Source organism: Scyliorhinus torazame, chromosome 2, assembly GCF_047496885.1.
Source record: "Scyliorhinus torazame isolate Kashiwa2021f chromosome 2, sScyTor2.1, whole genome shotgun sequence".
Classification (NCBI taxonomy): Eukaryota; Metazoa; Chordata; class Chondrichthyes; order Carcharhiniformes; family Scyliorhinidae; genus Scyliorhinus; species Scyliorhinus torazame.
The window spans coordinates 242,572,909-242,588,483 of NC_092708.1; the positions used below are offsets into that span (position 1 = coordinate 242,572,909).

At 49.2% G+C, this 15,575-nt stretch overlaps 1 protein-coding gene across 1 annotated transcript in view; it reads left to right on the top strand.

Moving 5' to 3' along the window:
* LOC140407187 (uncharacterized) overlaps positions 1–15,575 on the top strand; it is a 148,234-nt gene that overhangs the window by 86,680 nt on the left and 45,979 nt on the right. The window contains exons 10-15 of the mRNA XM_072494860.1: positions 8,615–8,742; positions 10,596–10,723; positions 10,851–10,921; positions 11,007–11,105; positions 13,103–13,172; positions 15,141–15,214. Coding sequence (XP_072350961.1) covers positions 8,615–8,742; positions 10,596–10,723; positions 10,851–10,921; positions 11,007–11,105; positions 13,103–13,172; positions 15,141–15,214 — 570 coding nt within the window. The remainder of the gene's footprint in view (positions 1–8,614; positions 8,743–10,595; positions 10,724–10,850; positions 10,922–11,006; positions 11,106–13,102; positions 13,173–15,140; positions 15,215–15,575) is intronic.

The window sequence follows — 15,575 nt, forward strand, 5'->3', positions numbered from 1 at the left end:
GAGTAATAGAAGAAATTTAAAGGTACGTTGGTGCCGTTGATGGTGGGGATGTTTGAGGAGGCGAGAGGGAAGGGGTGTTGCCACAGACTTTAGGGCAGGCATCAATCTCCCTCTTTCTCAAGAAAGATAAGGATCCGACAGACTGTGGGTTGTATAGGCCCATATCACTCTAGAATGTAAATTCCAAGGTGTTTGCAAAGGTGTAGGTTGGAGGAGTGCCTCCCAAAAGTGATAGGCACTTCTCTAGGGGACGATCAGACAGGTTTGTGAAGGGGAGGCAGCTCTTTTCGAACATTAGGAGGGTATTGAATGTAGTTATGGCACCGGCAGAGGGAGGGAGACAGAGGTGGTGGTGGCGTTAGACACCGAGAAGGCATTTGACGGGGTAGAATGGGAGTATTTGATGGTGGTTTTGGAGCGGTTTGGGATTGGCCACGATTTGTAGATTGGGTAAGATTACTATACAGGGAGCCGAGGGTGAGTGTCCGCACGGATAGTATTAATTTGGGGTATTTTGCTCCGCACCGAGTGACCAGGCAGGGATGTCCTATGTCCTCCCTGTGTTTGCGCTTGCGATTGAGCCTTTGGCCATCGTGTTGAGGAGCTCGTGGAGAGAGATAGTGTGGGGGTGGGAGGGGGGGCAGGGTGGAGCATAGAATCTCTTTGTATGCAGACAACTTGCTATTGTATGTGTCGGAACCGAGCGCGTTGATGGGTGGTTTACTGGAGCTGCTTTGTGTCTTTTTCGGGGTATTAGCTAAATTTGGAGAAAAATGAATATTTTGTGGTATCCTGACTGGGGGGAGTGGGGGGGGGGGGGGGGGCTGCCATTCCGTAGGGCGGCAACCCACTTTACATATCTGGTAGGGCAGGTGCCACAGGATTGGGGGGGGGCTCCGTTGGTATAATGTTACTAGTTTGTTGGGGAGGGTGAAAGTGGATTAGGCAAGGTGGGATGGTCTTCCTCTGTCTTTGGCATGTCGGGTACAGGCAATTAAAATGAACGTGTTGCCATGGTTTCTGTTTATTTTTCAGTGCCTGCTGATCTTTCTGCCAAAGGGTATTTTAAGGAAGTAGTCAAGATGATTCCCTCCTTCATTTGGAGGTGGGAAATTGGCCAGGATTAGGAAGGCTGCTGTTGCAGTGAGGACAGTAGTTAGGGGGGTTGGGTCTCCCAAATGTACTGTATTATTACTGGGTGATGAATGCTGAGAAGGTGAGGAGCTGGGTTTGAGGGGGAGGGGACTCCCAGTGGGGTAAAATGGAGAAGGGGAGACGTCCGGTGGCGGCCATGAGGGAGTAGGTCGAACATTTGGTAGCTCCCGCTCGTGACGGACGTTTTGGACCTTTTCCCCCCGACTTTTTTCAGAATATGTTTGAAGGGTTGGTGGTGGATGAGGCTGTGAGGAGGAATCCCACCCAATATATGGAGACACAGCACAGAAGTGGACGTAATGGAAGGAAGAACCAAATCGAGCAGGCATGTGTAGATTCTGCAGTAAAGAGAAGCTTGGCGGATCTGCAGAGTACTGGCTCAGAGGCCCAGTGTACACCAGACCAGCTGGTGGAGTTTATTCGGGAGGGCTTTGTCAAGCAAAAAAAGGAATGCCTGGACCCGATCACTTGGGTGGAGCAGAGACTGGAAGCCCAAGATCGGGCAGTCCAGAAGGTGGAGGAAACGGTGGCTGAGCATGAGGAACACCTAACTGCGTTGGAGGCGCAGGTGGGGCTGATAAAAGAGCACCAGAAAAGGCTGCAAGACAAGGTGGAGGACCTAGAGAATAGGTCCCGCCGGCAGAACTTGAGGATCGTTGGCCTCCCTGAGGGATGTGAGGGAACGGATGCAATGTGGCGAATATGCTCGAGACGTTAATGGCCGAGGGGTTGTTTTCTAGGCCCCTGGAAGTGGACTGAGCGCACAGAACGCTTGCGAGGTTGCCGCGGGCGAATGAGCCACCGAGGGCGATGGTGGCACGAATGCAGATTCCTGGATAAGGAGCAGATTTTGTGTTGGGCCAAGGAGACACGGAGCTGTAAGTGGGAGAATAACATTCTGCGCATCTACCAAGATCTGGGTGCGGACCTGGCCAAGAGAAAAGCAGGATACAACCGAGTGAAATCAACCTTTTTCAAGAGGAAGGTGAAGTTTGGTCTACTTTATCCAGCTCGCTTATGGGTCACCTATGAAGAGCGCCAATTTTACTTCGAGTCGCCGGATGAAGCAATGGACTTTGTGAAAAGCAATGGTCTAGATAGAGACTGAGGTGACTGATCTTTGTTGTAGGGACTCTGCTAAAATTGTTCTTACTCTTGCACTACATGAGAAATGCCTTCTGTAACTTTTTTTGGGCTGTTGCCAAGTTTTGTGAGTTAACTTTATACGGGTGGGGGATGGTTGGGTGAATCTTTGATGTTTTTCTTAGGGTGGGTTTGGGTGGAAATGTGCCTTTCGAATAGGTATGTCCGATCGGGGGGAGGGGGAGGGAACAATAGAAGATAAGATATCTGGCACCATGGGGGGAGTCACCAAGCCAGCTGGGCGGGTTGGCTCACGGAAGCGCAGTGGGGGGGTGAGCAGATGTTTTGTTTGTTGAAGGGGGTTGCATTTATTGTGCTGTTAAAGGAGCGGGGGGGGGGGGGGCGGGGAGGAATTACTCTGCTGACAGGGGAGGGACTGTTGCTTGGAGATAAATGAGAGGTCGGGGACGGAGGCTACCTGGGGGTGGGCTGGAGGGGGCGCGGGGCACGAGCTGGAGGCTGGCCGATGATGGGGAATGGTTGATCGGCAGGGGTGTAGGTGGTGAGAAGCCTCCCAACCAGGCTGATCACGTGGAACGTTAGAGGGCTGAATGGGCCGGTTAAGAGGGCTCTCATGTTCGCTCATTTGAGGGGATTGAAGGTGGACGTGGTAATGCTACATGCGACACACCTGAGGGTAATTGATTAGACCAGACTGAGGAAGGGATGGGTCGGGCAGGTATTTCACTCGGGGCTGGACTCTAAGACTAGAGGGGTCACGATCCTGATTAATAAACGAGTGTCATTTGAGGCGGGGAGAATAGTTGTGTATATGGGGGGTAGATATATCATGGTTTGCGGGAAGCTGGAAGGATTGCCGGTGGTGTTTGTGAATGTCTACGCTCCAAACTGGGATGCTATGGAGTTTGTAAGACGGATGTTAAGGAAGATTCCAGATCTGGATTTGGACGGCCAAGAGCGAAGGAGTTCTCCTTCTTCTCACATGTACATGAAGTATACTCCCGGATCGACTTTTTTATTTTGAACAGGGATTTACTGGCGGGGGTGGTTGACCCCGAGCATTCAGCGATTGCTGTCTCGGACCATGCCCCACATTGGGTGGACCTGCAGGTGAGCAAGGAGGGTGGTCAGTGCCCGCAATGGAGATTAGATGTTGGACTGTTAACGGACGAGGGTGTGTGCGGGCGGGTGAGGGAATTCATCCAGAGCTACCTGGAGATTAACGATATGGGAGAGGTCTCAGCAGCAATGGTGTGGGATGCATTGAAGGCAGTGGTCAGAGGGGAGCTATTCTCGATTCAGGCCCATAGGGAGAAGAAAGGGCAGAGATGGATAGGTTGGTCGGGGAAATACTTCAAGTAGACAGGAGGTATGCGGAGGCAGGAGTGGGAGGAATGAGGCAATTTCTGGGAGGGATGGAGTTCCCAAGGTGGACGAAGGGTTGGTAGAAGGGCTGGGAGCCCCGATCGGGTTTGAAGAAATAACAGAGGGGCTGGAGGCCAGGCAGTCGGGCAAGGCCCCGGGACCAGATGGTTACCCAGTGGAATTTTATAAAAACTTCTCGGAGATGCTGAGCCAACTGTTGGTGAGGATGTTTAACGAGGCAAGGGAGCTCGGTGTTCTTCCCCCGACAATGTCACAGGCCTCGATCTCACTGATCCTGAAGCGGGAGGACCCTGAGGTATGTGGGTCTTACAGGCCGATCTTCCTGTTGAATGTTGATGCCAAACTGCCAGCTAAAATCTTGTCCTCAAGGATAGAAGACTGTGTCCCAGAGGTGATAGGGGAAGGCCAAACGTGGTTCGTTAAGGGGAGGCAGCTCACGGCCAACGTTAGAAGGCTCTTGAATGTAATCATGATGCCCCAGGGGGATAAGGAGGCGGAGGTAGTGGTCGCAATGGACGCAGAGAAGGCGAATGGAAGTATCTGTGTAAGGTGTTGGGGCGGTTCGGGTTTGGGCGGGATTTCATCGACTGGGTCAGGCTGCTGTGCCAGGCACCAGAGGCGAATGTTTGGACGAACCGTCTGACGTCGGACTATTTTAGACTGCACCAGTGGACTAGGCAGGGATGCCCCCTCTCTCCATTGCTGGTTGCTCTGGCCATTGAGCCACTGGCTATGGCGTTAAGAGCTTCCAGGGGATGGTCCGGGGTGGGGTGGAACACAGGTATACGCCGATGACCTGCTCTTGTATGTTTCCAACCCGTTAGAGGGGATGGGAGAGATCATGAGGATTTTAGAGGACTTGGCCATTTTTCGGGGTACAAATTGAACATGGGGAAAAGCGAGATGTTTGCGATCCAGGCACGGGGGCAGGAAAGGAGACTGGGAGAGCTGCCGTTCAGAGTGGTGGGAGGTAGCTTCCGTTATTTAGGGATCCAGGTGGCGCGAGACTGGGGGCTGTTACATAAACTAAACTTGACCCGGTTAGTGGAACAAATGAAAGAGGACTTCTGAAGGTGGGATATGCTCGCGTTATCACTGGCGGGGAGGGTACAGACAGTGAAAAGGATGGTCCTCCTGAGATTCCTGTTTGTTTTCCTGTGCCTCCCCATCTTTATCCCAAAGGCCTTTTTCAAGCGGGTAAATAAGGTGATCTCTGATTTTGGTTGGGCGGGTAAAACCCCGCGAGTGGAGAAGGTGATGATGGAGCGTGGCTGGGGGGAGGGTAAGCTGGCGCTGCCGAACTTTAACAACTATTATTGGGCGGCAAATATAGCCATGATTAGGAAGTAGGTAGTGGAGGAAGGGTCTGTGTGGGAGAAGGTAGAGGCAGCATCTTGTAAGAACACGGGTTTAGGGGCATTGATCACGGCACCTCTGCCGTCTCGCCGGCCCGGTACTCCACAAGCCCGGTGGTAGTGGCGGCCCTGAGAGTCTGGGGCAGTGGAGGAAACATGTGAGAACGAAGGCAGCATCAGTTTGGGCTTCAATCTGTAGCAACCATCGGTTTACCCCAGGGAGGCTTGACGGAGGGTTTCGGAGATGCCGGAGAGCAGGGATCGGGAGGATGGGAGATTTGTTTATAGATGGGAGCTTCCCCGGTTTGAGGGAGTTAGAGAAGGTTGAGTTGGCGGGAGGGAATGGGTTTAGGTATCTGCAGATTCGGGACTTCTTGCGAAGGCAGGTTCCAACCTTCCCGCTCCTACTGCCATGGGGGATACAAGATAGGGTAATTTCTAGAGTATGGGTGGGAGAGGGGAACGTCTCAGGTATCTATAAAGAACTCATGGAGTCAGAGGAAACGCAGACAGAGGAGCTAAAGCACAAATGGGAGAATGAGTTAGGGGGAGAGATAGAGGCAGGTCTCTGGGCGGATGCGCTCAGAAGGGTCAACACGTCAACATCATGCGCCAGGCTCAGCCTGATACAATTTAAGGTCGTTCACCGGGCACACATGACGGTGGCCTGGATGCGCAAATTTTGGGGGATAGAAGACAGGTGTGCAAGGTGTGCGGGAGGGCCAGCAAACCATGTCCACATGTTTTGGGCATGTTCGAAGCTCAGGGTATTCTGGCAGGGGTTTGCAAATGTCATGTCCATGATGTTAAAAACAAGGGTGGCACCAAGTCCAGAGGTGCCGATTTTCGGAGTGTCAGGGGACCCAGGAGTCCAAGGGGCGAGAGAGGCTGGCGTCTCGGCCTTTGCCTCCTTGGTAGCCCGGAGGCGGATACTGTTAGCATGGAGGGACTCGAAGCCCCCAAAATCAGAGACCTGGGTCAATGACATGGCTGGCTTTCTCAGCTTTGAGAAAATCAAGTTCGCCCTGAGAGGGTCAATGCAAGGGTTCGTCCGGAGTTGGCAGCCGTTTGTTGACTTCCTTCGAGAAAATTAACTGTCAGCAGGGGTGGAGTTAGTCTAGATTGCTGTTCAAGGAAGGTGGGACCTGTGAGGGAGGTAGAGGGTCTTTGCACTATGTTTATAGTTGTTTGTATAGTTTACTGTTGCTGTTATAAAATCACAAATGCATTAATAAAATATTTTACAAGAAGAAAAGAATGGAGGAGAGTTTGTGCAGGGGGTCTGGGCTGAGGGTGGGTTGGCAGCAGCGCTGCTCCCGATGGTCCTGGGGAAATATTTGCCGTCCGGTGGTAGTGGCGACGTTGAAGATCTGGAGGCAGTTGGGCCAGTACTTTAGGTTGTGTGCAAGGTCATGGGAAATACCGATTCGGGGGAATTATAGATTTTTGCCAGCGAGTTTTTGGAGATGGCAGGAGAGGGGAGTTAAAGTATTAAAGGATTTGTTTCTGGGGGACGGGTTTGTGAGACTGGAGGAGCTGGGGAAGAAATATGGGTTTTGGCAGGGGGAGATGTTTAGATAGATGCAAGTCCGAGATTTCGCTAGCATGGAGGTACAGAGCTTTCCGGTGGTGCCGGCCACCACACTGTTGGAAGATGTACTGACATCAGGGGGAATGAAGAAGTGGGTGGTATTGGCGATTTATGGGGTGATTCTGGGAGAAGGTAAGGTATCGCTGGAGGGGATTAAAGCAAAGTGGGAGGAAGAGTTGGGGGAGGGTATGGAGGAGCGGTTGTGGTGAGGTGCTCCAGAGGGTGAATGCTTCAACTTTGTGCGCGAGGTTGGGGCTGATACAGCTGAAGGTGGTGTATGGGGCACACTTCACAAAGGCGAGGATGGGCAGACTCTTTGAGGGGGTAGAGGATGCTTGTGAACACGGTTCAGGGCCCCCCCGCAAATCACGTTCATATGTTCTGCCCAAAACTGGAGGAGTATTGGACGGAGGTCTTCAAGGTAACCTTGAAGGTGGTGCACGTGAGATACGAACCAGGTCCCCTAGAAGCCATATTGGGGTATTGGACCAGACGGGGTTGGAAGCGGGTGCGAAGGCAGATGTCTCAGCCTGCGCCTCGCTGAACGCCCAAAGTTGGGTCCTGTTGGGGTGGAGATCAGCTTCTCCGCCTTGCGAGCGGATGGGGAGGAGGGGAGAGCGGATGGGGAGGAGGGGAGTCTGGAGGAGAATCTGAGGATGTGGGAGGGGTTTCTGGGAAAGGGAGAGTGGATGCAGGAGGGGAGTCTGAGGATGGGGAGAGCGGGATCTGGGAATGGTGGGTGGATGGGGAAAGGGGGGTCTGGGGAGAGCGGATGGGGGTCTGGGGAAGGGAGAGTGGATGGGGAGGAGGGGAGAGTGGATGGGAGTCTGAGGATGGTGAGGGCAGTCTGGGGGAGAGCGGGGTCTGGGAATGGAGAGTGGATGGGGAAGGGACAGTGGATGGGGGGGGGGGAAGAGTGGATGGGGAGTCTGAGGATGGGGACGGCAGTCTGGGGGCGAGTGCGGTCTGGGAGGGAGCGGATGGGGTTCTGGAGAAAGGAGAGTGGATGGGAAGTCTGGGGGTGAGTGGATGGGGAGGAGGGGTGAGTGGATGGGGAGTCTGAGGATGTGGGAGGAGGGGTTCTGTGGAAGGGAGAGTGAATGGGGAGTCTGAGGTAGGGAGAGTGGATGGGGTGTCTGGGGTGGGGAGAGTGGATGGGGTGTCTGGGGTAGGGAGAGTGGATGGGGTGTCTGGGGTGGGGAGAGTGGATGGGGTGTCTGGGGTAGGGAGAGTGGATGGGGTGTCTGGGGTGGGGAGAGTGAATGGGGAGTCTGGGGTGGGGAGAGTGGATGGGGAGTCTGGGGTGGGGAGAGTGGATGGGGTGTCTGGGGTGGGGAGAGTGGATGGGGTGTCTGGGGTGGGAAGAGTGAATGGGGTGTCTGGGGTGGGGAGAGTGAATGGGGAGTCTGGGGTGGGGAGAGTGGATGGGGAGTCTGGGGTGGGGAGAGTGGATGGGGTGTCTGGGGTGGGGAGAGTGGATGGGGTGTCTGGGGTGGGGAGAGTGGATGGGGAGTCTGGGGTGGGGAGAGTGGATGGGGAGTCTGGGGTAGGGAGAGTGGATGAGGTGTCTGGGGTGGGGAGTCTGGGGTAGGGAGAGTGGATGGGGAGTCTGGGGTGGGGAGAGTGGATGGGGAGTCTGGGGTGGGGAGAGTGGATGGGGAGTCTGGGGTGGGGAGAGTGGATGGGGTGTCTGGGGTGGGGAGAGTGGATGGGGAGTCTGGGGTGGGGAGAGTGGATGGGGAGTCTGGGGTGGGGAGAGTGGATGGGGAGTCTGGGGTGGGTGAGCGTGAAAGGAGCGGATGGGGGAGAAGGGGATGGGAAACGTGAGGAGGATGACGTACGACGGGGGTCTGGAAGTGACGCACACCCGGGCGCTGATTGGCTGCTGAGGTGGGTCGGTCGCCATTTTGTGCGGCGGTTTTTTATTTCCACCTGCGTCAGTGGAGGCCGAGGTTCGGAGCGGGTAAGAGCGGGGGGCGTTTAACCTGGGTTCCCGGGGGGCGAGAGAGGGGGGCATTTAAAGGCGTTCAAAGAGTGAGGCCGGTCTTGTGTTTATTAAGAGGGGGTTTAATTTGAGATTGGGGTTACCCCCGCAGGAAATCCCGCCGGCGGGGTCATGGAGCTGTTCACCTCCCTCCCCGGATCGATATGGTATTCAACCCAAGGCTTTGTATTGTTTAAATTCTGTAGACGGTGCTGGCGGAAACATACCCACACCCCGGTCGGCAAGAAACCGCAGCCTCTGGTTTCTCCCCCCATCTCCCTGCCGTTTCTTGCACAATGGCCGTTCCACGTTGGCCACATCGTGTTTGTGGGGGAGGGGAATCCCGAGCCCAACCCTCTTGTCTCCTGATGCCACCGGGCCGCAGGAGCTCTTCTCTCCCCAGAGCATTTGGATGTAAGGGTGAAAGTCACCTCCCCCCCCCCCCCCGGTTCTTTCTGGTTTTTGGCCCTTCAAGCACAAGCTGGGACTTCATTTGAACTCCTGAAAGAGTTTCCAGTTGTATTCTATGTTTTGGGTAGCTAGCACCGTGGGTTCAGAGCGCCTGGGTCCCAGGTTCGATTCCCCGCTGGGTCACTGAGGCGTCTGCACGTTCTCCCCGTGTCTGCTTGGGTTTCCTCCGGGTGCTCTGGTTTCCTCCCACAGTCCAAAGATGGGTGGGATTGGCCATGCTAAATTGCCCTTCGTGTCCAAAAAGGGTAGATGGGGATAGGGTGGAAGTGAGGGCTTAAGTGGGTTGGTGCCGACTAGATGGGCTGAATGGCCTCCTGCACTGTATGTTCTATGTTAAGGAATGAGCTACTGGGATAAGCAGACGAGTTCTGTTCATGAAAGCAAAGGGCTCCAGGTGGAACAATATAAAGGCACCATCTATCTGTACCAGAATTTTGCAGTAGTATGTGTTTACTATTATCTCTGGTAGGTACCAGACACCCTTCAAAATGTGCTCTTCTATAGTTTTACGTTCCTGCTACCCTGTGAGATTTTATTTTGAGTTGGCTCAGTTTTAGTCCTTGAGCTGCTCCTGTATTGCCCGATTGTCTGGTTTTTGGGCAGCACAGTGGTTAGTATTGTGGCTTCACGGTGCCAGCGTCCCTGGTTCAATTCCCTGCTGGGTCACTGCGGAATCTCCCATGTTCTCCCTGTTTCTGCGTGGGTTTCCTCTGGGTGCTCCAATTTCCTCCCAAAGACATGCAGGTTAGGTGGATTGGCCATGCAAATTTTTTCCCTTCGTGTCCAAGGTTATGTGGGGTTACATGGATTGGATGGGGGAGTGGGTCTAGGTGCCCTTTCAGAGGGTTGGTGCAGACTAGGAAGGGCCTCCTGCATCTATGTTCTATGAAGTGAGATCCAGGAAGAGATTGGGAGTGTGTGGAGGTGCAGACAATTGAGAGTAACTTCAAAACTTCTCATTAATTTCACTACACACATCCCAAGTGCAAACTCTTTCTGTGCCAATGCTCACGGCAATAATGGTTGGCTGCAGTGCCTGTCCATGATTGATCTGCCTCTTATTTTAAGGTTCCCCATTAATCTGGACATTCCTACTAGGGAAAATCCTTTCTCTTTATAGCTTCATGAACTACCTCGACCATCTTGAATGCTTCGATTAGATCACATCTCAATTTTCCGTATGTGGAGAAAAATATAGACACAAGCATTGCCTACGCAGCCTTCCCATTATGTGACTTTATTGTCATTAGTGTCAAGTCATTCAACTTGGAGTAATGCCACAATAGATCTGTTTTGATTTGCCCTCTGCATAAAGAGTTTTAATTCAATGTCCATAATTTTAAAAACCAAGTCAAATTAAGGGGCAATTTAGTGTGGTCAATTCCCCCTATCCTGCACATCTTTGGGTTGTGGGGGTGAGACCCATGCAGACACTGAGAATGCAAACTTCACGCAGGGCCGGGATGGAACTCTGGTCCTTAGCGCCCTGAGCAATGTCTAAACTTAATCCGTCTTGTTTCTAACTTTATTTTCTATGGAATGCCACTAGACAAAATGAGCTCTCGTGTGTTCATTGGTCGACTGAGTCCTCATGCCAGAGAAAGGGATGTGGAAAAATTCTTTAAAGGATTTGGGCGAATAAAGGAAATTGATTTGAAGAATGGATTTGGATTTGTGGTAAGGTTGCTTTTCGGTTCAGCACTATAACTTAACCAATAACATTTTCAGAAAAACAATCTTTGGAACAAACCAACTTGTGTGTGTATATAAATTTAACTTTATTTGCTATTGTGTCAACTCTTAGGAATTTGAAGATCACAGGGATGCAGATGATGCTGTTTATGAATTGGATGGGAAAGAGTTGTGTAGTGAAAGGTAAAACAAAAAGTTAAAATAGGCTGCTTTGTAATTGTGATTTAAATTAAAATGGGAAGTTCAATTGATTATTTTGCTCCTGCAGAGTTACAGTTGAACATGCCAGAGCACGGCCTAGAGGAGGTCGTGGAGGAGGACGATATCAAGGTCGCTTTAGCCCACGCCGTCCACGGAGTGAGGGAAGGTGAGACACTTTTTTTAAACAGGAGCTGCACTGCTGGCTTACCCAACATGATCCAATAAATAACTGAGCTGTGCATTGAGAGAGAACACCCGGTTTGATCCCCAGCCTGTGCTGATCTGAGGTAGAACGGAGTGCCAAAAAATGGCCTCAATGCCAATTTTAAGGGAATAGAAATTTGGAGCATCATTTCTGATCCAGAAAGTATTTTATCAATCAAAACAAAGTGTTGGTAAAACTCAGCACTCCAGGTATAATCTTTGGAGAGAAAAGTTTCAATTCTTCGGAAGTGAAAGATGGTAACAATGTGATGGGCATTATACTGTTGGAAGATGGGGGACATAATGAACAAAAGGGAAGGTCTGGGATAGGGTTGGGGAGATGAAATAACAACTGTGTCATGGCATCCGTTTTTTCCCCACCCAACTAGGGTTCCCTGTTCTGAGTTCTTTGATATACTGCTTGTCTTGCCATTAACACGTTATGATCTATTTTTTTATGTGCCACTATCAGCACCCTTCTTAGCCACGATCACCACCATTTACATTCTCTATCCGCATCTTTGTCAATCTTCGCTGGCCCGCTATCCTACTCCACCCCCATAACTATAAATCTCATCCTATTTCCAGCCTTGATAGTCACCCAGACTCAAAACATTAGCTTCATTCTCTCCACAGATGCGGGCAGACCTGCTGAGATTGCCCAGCGTTTTCTGTTTTTGTTTCAGATTCCAGTGTCTGCAGTAATTTGCTTTTAACTTAAAAATTTCAATGGAAAACTTTGAGATTGCTTGGATTTGGTTCCCTGTCTGCGTGCAATTTGAAAAATTGAGGATATGGTCATATTAGAGGATTATTTTTAATATAATGTATGAGCAACCCATGTATAAGATGACCCTCACTTCCCCAAATAAGGCCAGGGACCACCAAGTTTAATGCAGGATTCATAGAATCCCTACAGTGCAGGAGGCAGCCATTCGGCCCATCGAGTCTGCACGCACCCTACCTAGCCCCACTCCCTTTCCTTATACCCGTAACCCCATCTAAACACATTTTTGGCAATGTAGTATGGCCAAACCAGCGCATATTTGAGCTGTGGAAGGAAGCGGCAGCACCCGGAGGAAACCCACGCAGATACGGGGAGAACATGCAAACTCCACACAGTCGCCCACAGCTGGAATTGAACCCAGGTCCCTTGCATGTGAGGTAGCAGTGCTATTCCATTAACGTTTTTGGTCAGTTTCCTGTTCAACCGGCAAATTGGAAAATTATAACAGCAACAACAGAAGGTTGCAACCAGGGACTCTTCCAAATAATCTGAGGAATGGGAGGACCACTCTTCCACTAACTGCTTGGAAATTCACACTGCAGCAAGCTTTACTTTGAGGCCCCAATAGCATTGCGGGAGTCAGATTTCAATACAAGTCCAATAGCTGCCACTTGGGGTGCTACAATAGCTTTCACCCTTTAAATATATTCCCATTGGGCTCCTGTTGTGCAGAGGTTAATGTCATGGCTCTGGATGTCTTGGAGTGAATAACTGTTATAAAGAAAAAGGTCTGAATTGATGTAGTTCTTCTGTTATTTTTTCCCAGAACATCCAGGAAGTGATTTGTATCTCATGAAGTGCATTAAAATTCACTTGAAAGTTAAAGATGCATCCTTTGAGAAGGGGCATAGGGAAATGAAATGTCTCCCCTTGAATGTTACTGACACTTCATATGTTGGTAGTGTAATCCCATTTTAAATTATCTTGGAATCCGCATTGTTGACGTACAGTATTTGTTCATTGCTGGGCACCAATTCATTAGAATTCTAGGTGATTTGTGAGGTACCAATGTAAGTTGGTTCCTGAACCTTTACATTGTCATCCTTTATTAACATCGGATGGCAAAAATCCATAATTTGAAGTTTGCCTGATGAGCAGTTAATTTCAATAAAAGATGAACATAGGAATCCCCGTACACAGTTATACATCTCTGTTCGTGTGGCTTGTTTCAGGAATGGACCTCCAGTTCGTACAGAGAACCGACTGATTGTTGAGAATTTGTCTTCGAGAGTTAGCTGGCAGGTATGTTGCATACAACAGTGAATCGTATTTTGTGATCCTGTCACTGTAATAAATGGAAATGAATATAATTTAATACGAAATGTACTTTAAAGATTAGCTGAGATTTTTACAGCTAAAAACAAGTGGATATGGCAGTACATATTACTGGTGAGGACCTGTGTAACAGGGACTGTGAAAATCTTCAAAGTGCAATGTTGCTTAAAGCATGCACTACTACATACAAGTTAATGAGGAAATTGGAAACACTAAAGCAGTGATTGGAACCTGAAATTTGTCTTGCCCTGTTAGAATGTGGAATTAGCTACATCATTTCTGAGGTTGTTTTGTGTGAGGGAAGAGAATACTACAAATAGATTGTGAAGAGCATTACCTACCTCAGCAGGATGCATTTCATAGATGGTGCTACTCTTCATACAAACATAAGATGTCGTTCCGTGTTGTCTTCCCAGTAGTATTTGGATTCTGGAAAACTGCAGAAACTTTGTGACCCGACTTCCGTTTGAACTCTTGCCAGTAGGGCTTAATTATTGTAATCCAAAAGTTGGCCTTTATCTTAAGAGACTTTAAATGACAAATGTGCAATATTGGTAACCAAGTCAAAAATTAGAGGCGGTGATCGAATGTTCTTTAATTTTAAATGTATTCATTTTTCTACCTCCTTGTCCATCACCTTTTTCTTTTCTTCGGTTCTGAAGCCAGTGACTCATGCTGGGTATGATTCCACGGAGAGTACTGATTCTCCAGAACTTTGGCCAAGTTGCAATTACTTGTATGTAAGATTAGATGGTGACCATTAACTAGCAATTCTACTTGGCATTTATTGCAGTCAAGCCCCATCTTGACATGTTTTGCTGATATTCATGTTTCTAGCAGAGGTTGCTGATAGTGGTCAGAAATCAACATCATGATAGACATTTATTTCTTCCTTCCCAAATGTTTCTTGGTAGTGTGCACCCCCTAATGTTTAGGGAAATCACAAAATTGGCATAATTTGACGCACATTTTCTTTCAAAATAATTATCTGTTTTAAATATTGGCCAGAGGGCGGTGGGCGAGATGTCTAGAAGCTTGGCCCAAGATGCACCGAGATACTTTGCCTCTGTCAAACTGAGGTCACAAACTGACCTAGAGAAGGAAGATGGTAAATGGATTTGAAGGTGCACAATACTGAACTAATTTTAATTTGTCCATTTATAAAATTTTCATTAAATACTGCAACTTTAGGAGTGTTAACAGTTAACGTTCATAATGATGTAATTTGTCTAAATTGCTTGCTTATTTGAAAACCTTAAATGTGGTTTGGTTTCTGTGTTGAATTAAGTGCAAACTTTAACCAAATATTAAAACCTTTATTTACCAGCCTCTCGTATCGTTGGCCTTGTGACGAGTGACGTTTTCCTAATCGCTCTGGCTTGGTCTCTTGGTGGGCCTAGTTGAATTGCCAGTCCTACGTTTCAATCAGTTGGTGATCTGTATTATGCTGGTCTGACCAACATTGGTGGGCACTAGCTTAAGTGCCGGGGTTCGTTCCTGCGCCTCTGAAAATGCTGGTAACGAGTTGTCCTAAAGTCGAGTTGAGAGCTGACTCTAAAATGAGGTCCTTGATTGAAAGAAATTCGCTAGTAGGTTTGGTTGGAAGCTCGATTTGAAGTGTGAGAAGCCCTTGGTAACAACACAAGATTTAGCAATTCCTGTTCCCATGGCACCGCCAAAGCCCGCCTTTAGGATGGGTGATGTCCGGGAAGGCTCACGTCGAGCGGGTGCTGAAGAGCACCATCGGGTCGTCAGTCGTGATGATACCTCTGCAAGTTCTTCTTGCATTTGGCTGGTTGAATAGCCTAGGGAATTGTACAGGAAGGTAATAAATTTTGATGAAATTAGCTTTGGTTTCTTTCGTAGTAACTTTGTTAGAAGATGACTGAGTAAGTATGCATATTTGTTTTACCTAACTGATCTAATCTTACATAGGATCTGAAAGATTTCATGAGACAGGCTGGAGAAGTTACCTTTGCGGATGCGCACAGGCACAAAATGAATGAAGGGTGAGTACAGAATTAATTAGGTGATGTGTTCACAAAACCTTTATTTAAAAAGGATGTCTTCGTTGATCCAGTCCCAAAACAGTTTTTAAACTTCCACCAAATAACACTAAAATTATAGCACTTGACCATAATTGAGTAGCCAATTATTTTTTCCCAACTAAGGGCAACTTAATTTGGCCATGGGCAGCATGGTGGCGGCCCTGGCCCCAGGTCACTTCCTATGTGGTATTTGCATATTCTCCCCGTGTTTGCATGTTTCACCCCACAACAAGATTTTTTTTAAAAATAAAACATTTAGAGTACCCAATTCATTTTTTCCAATTAAGGGGCAATTTAGCATGTTCAATCCACCTATCTTGTT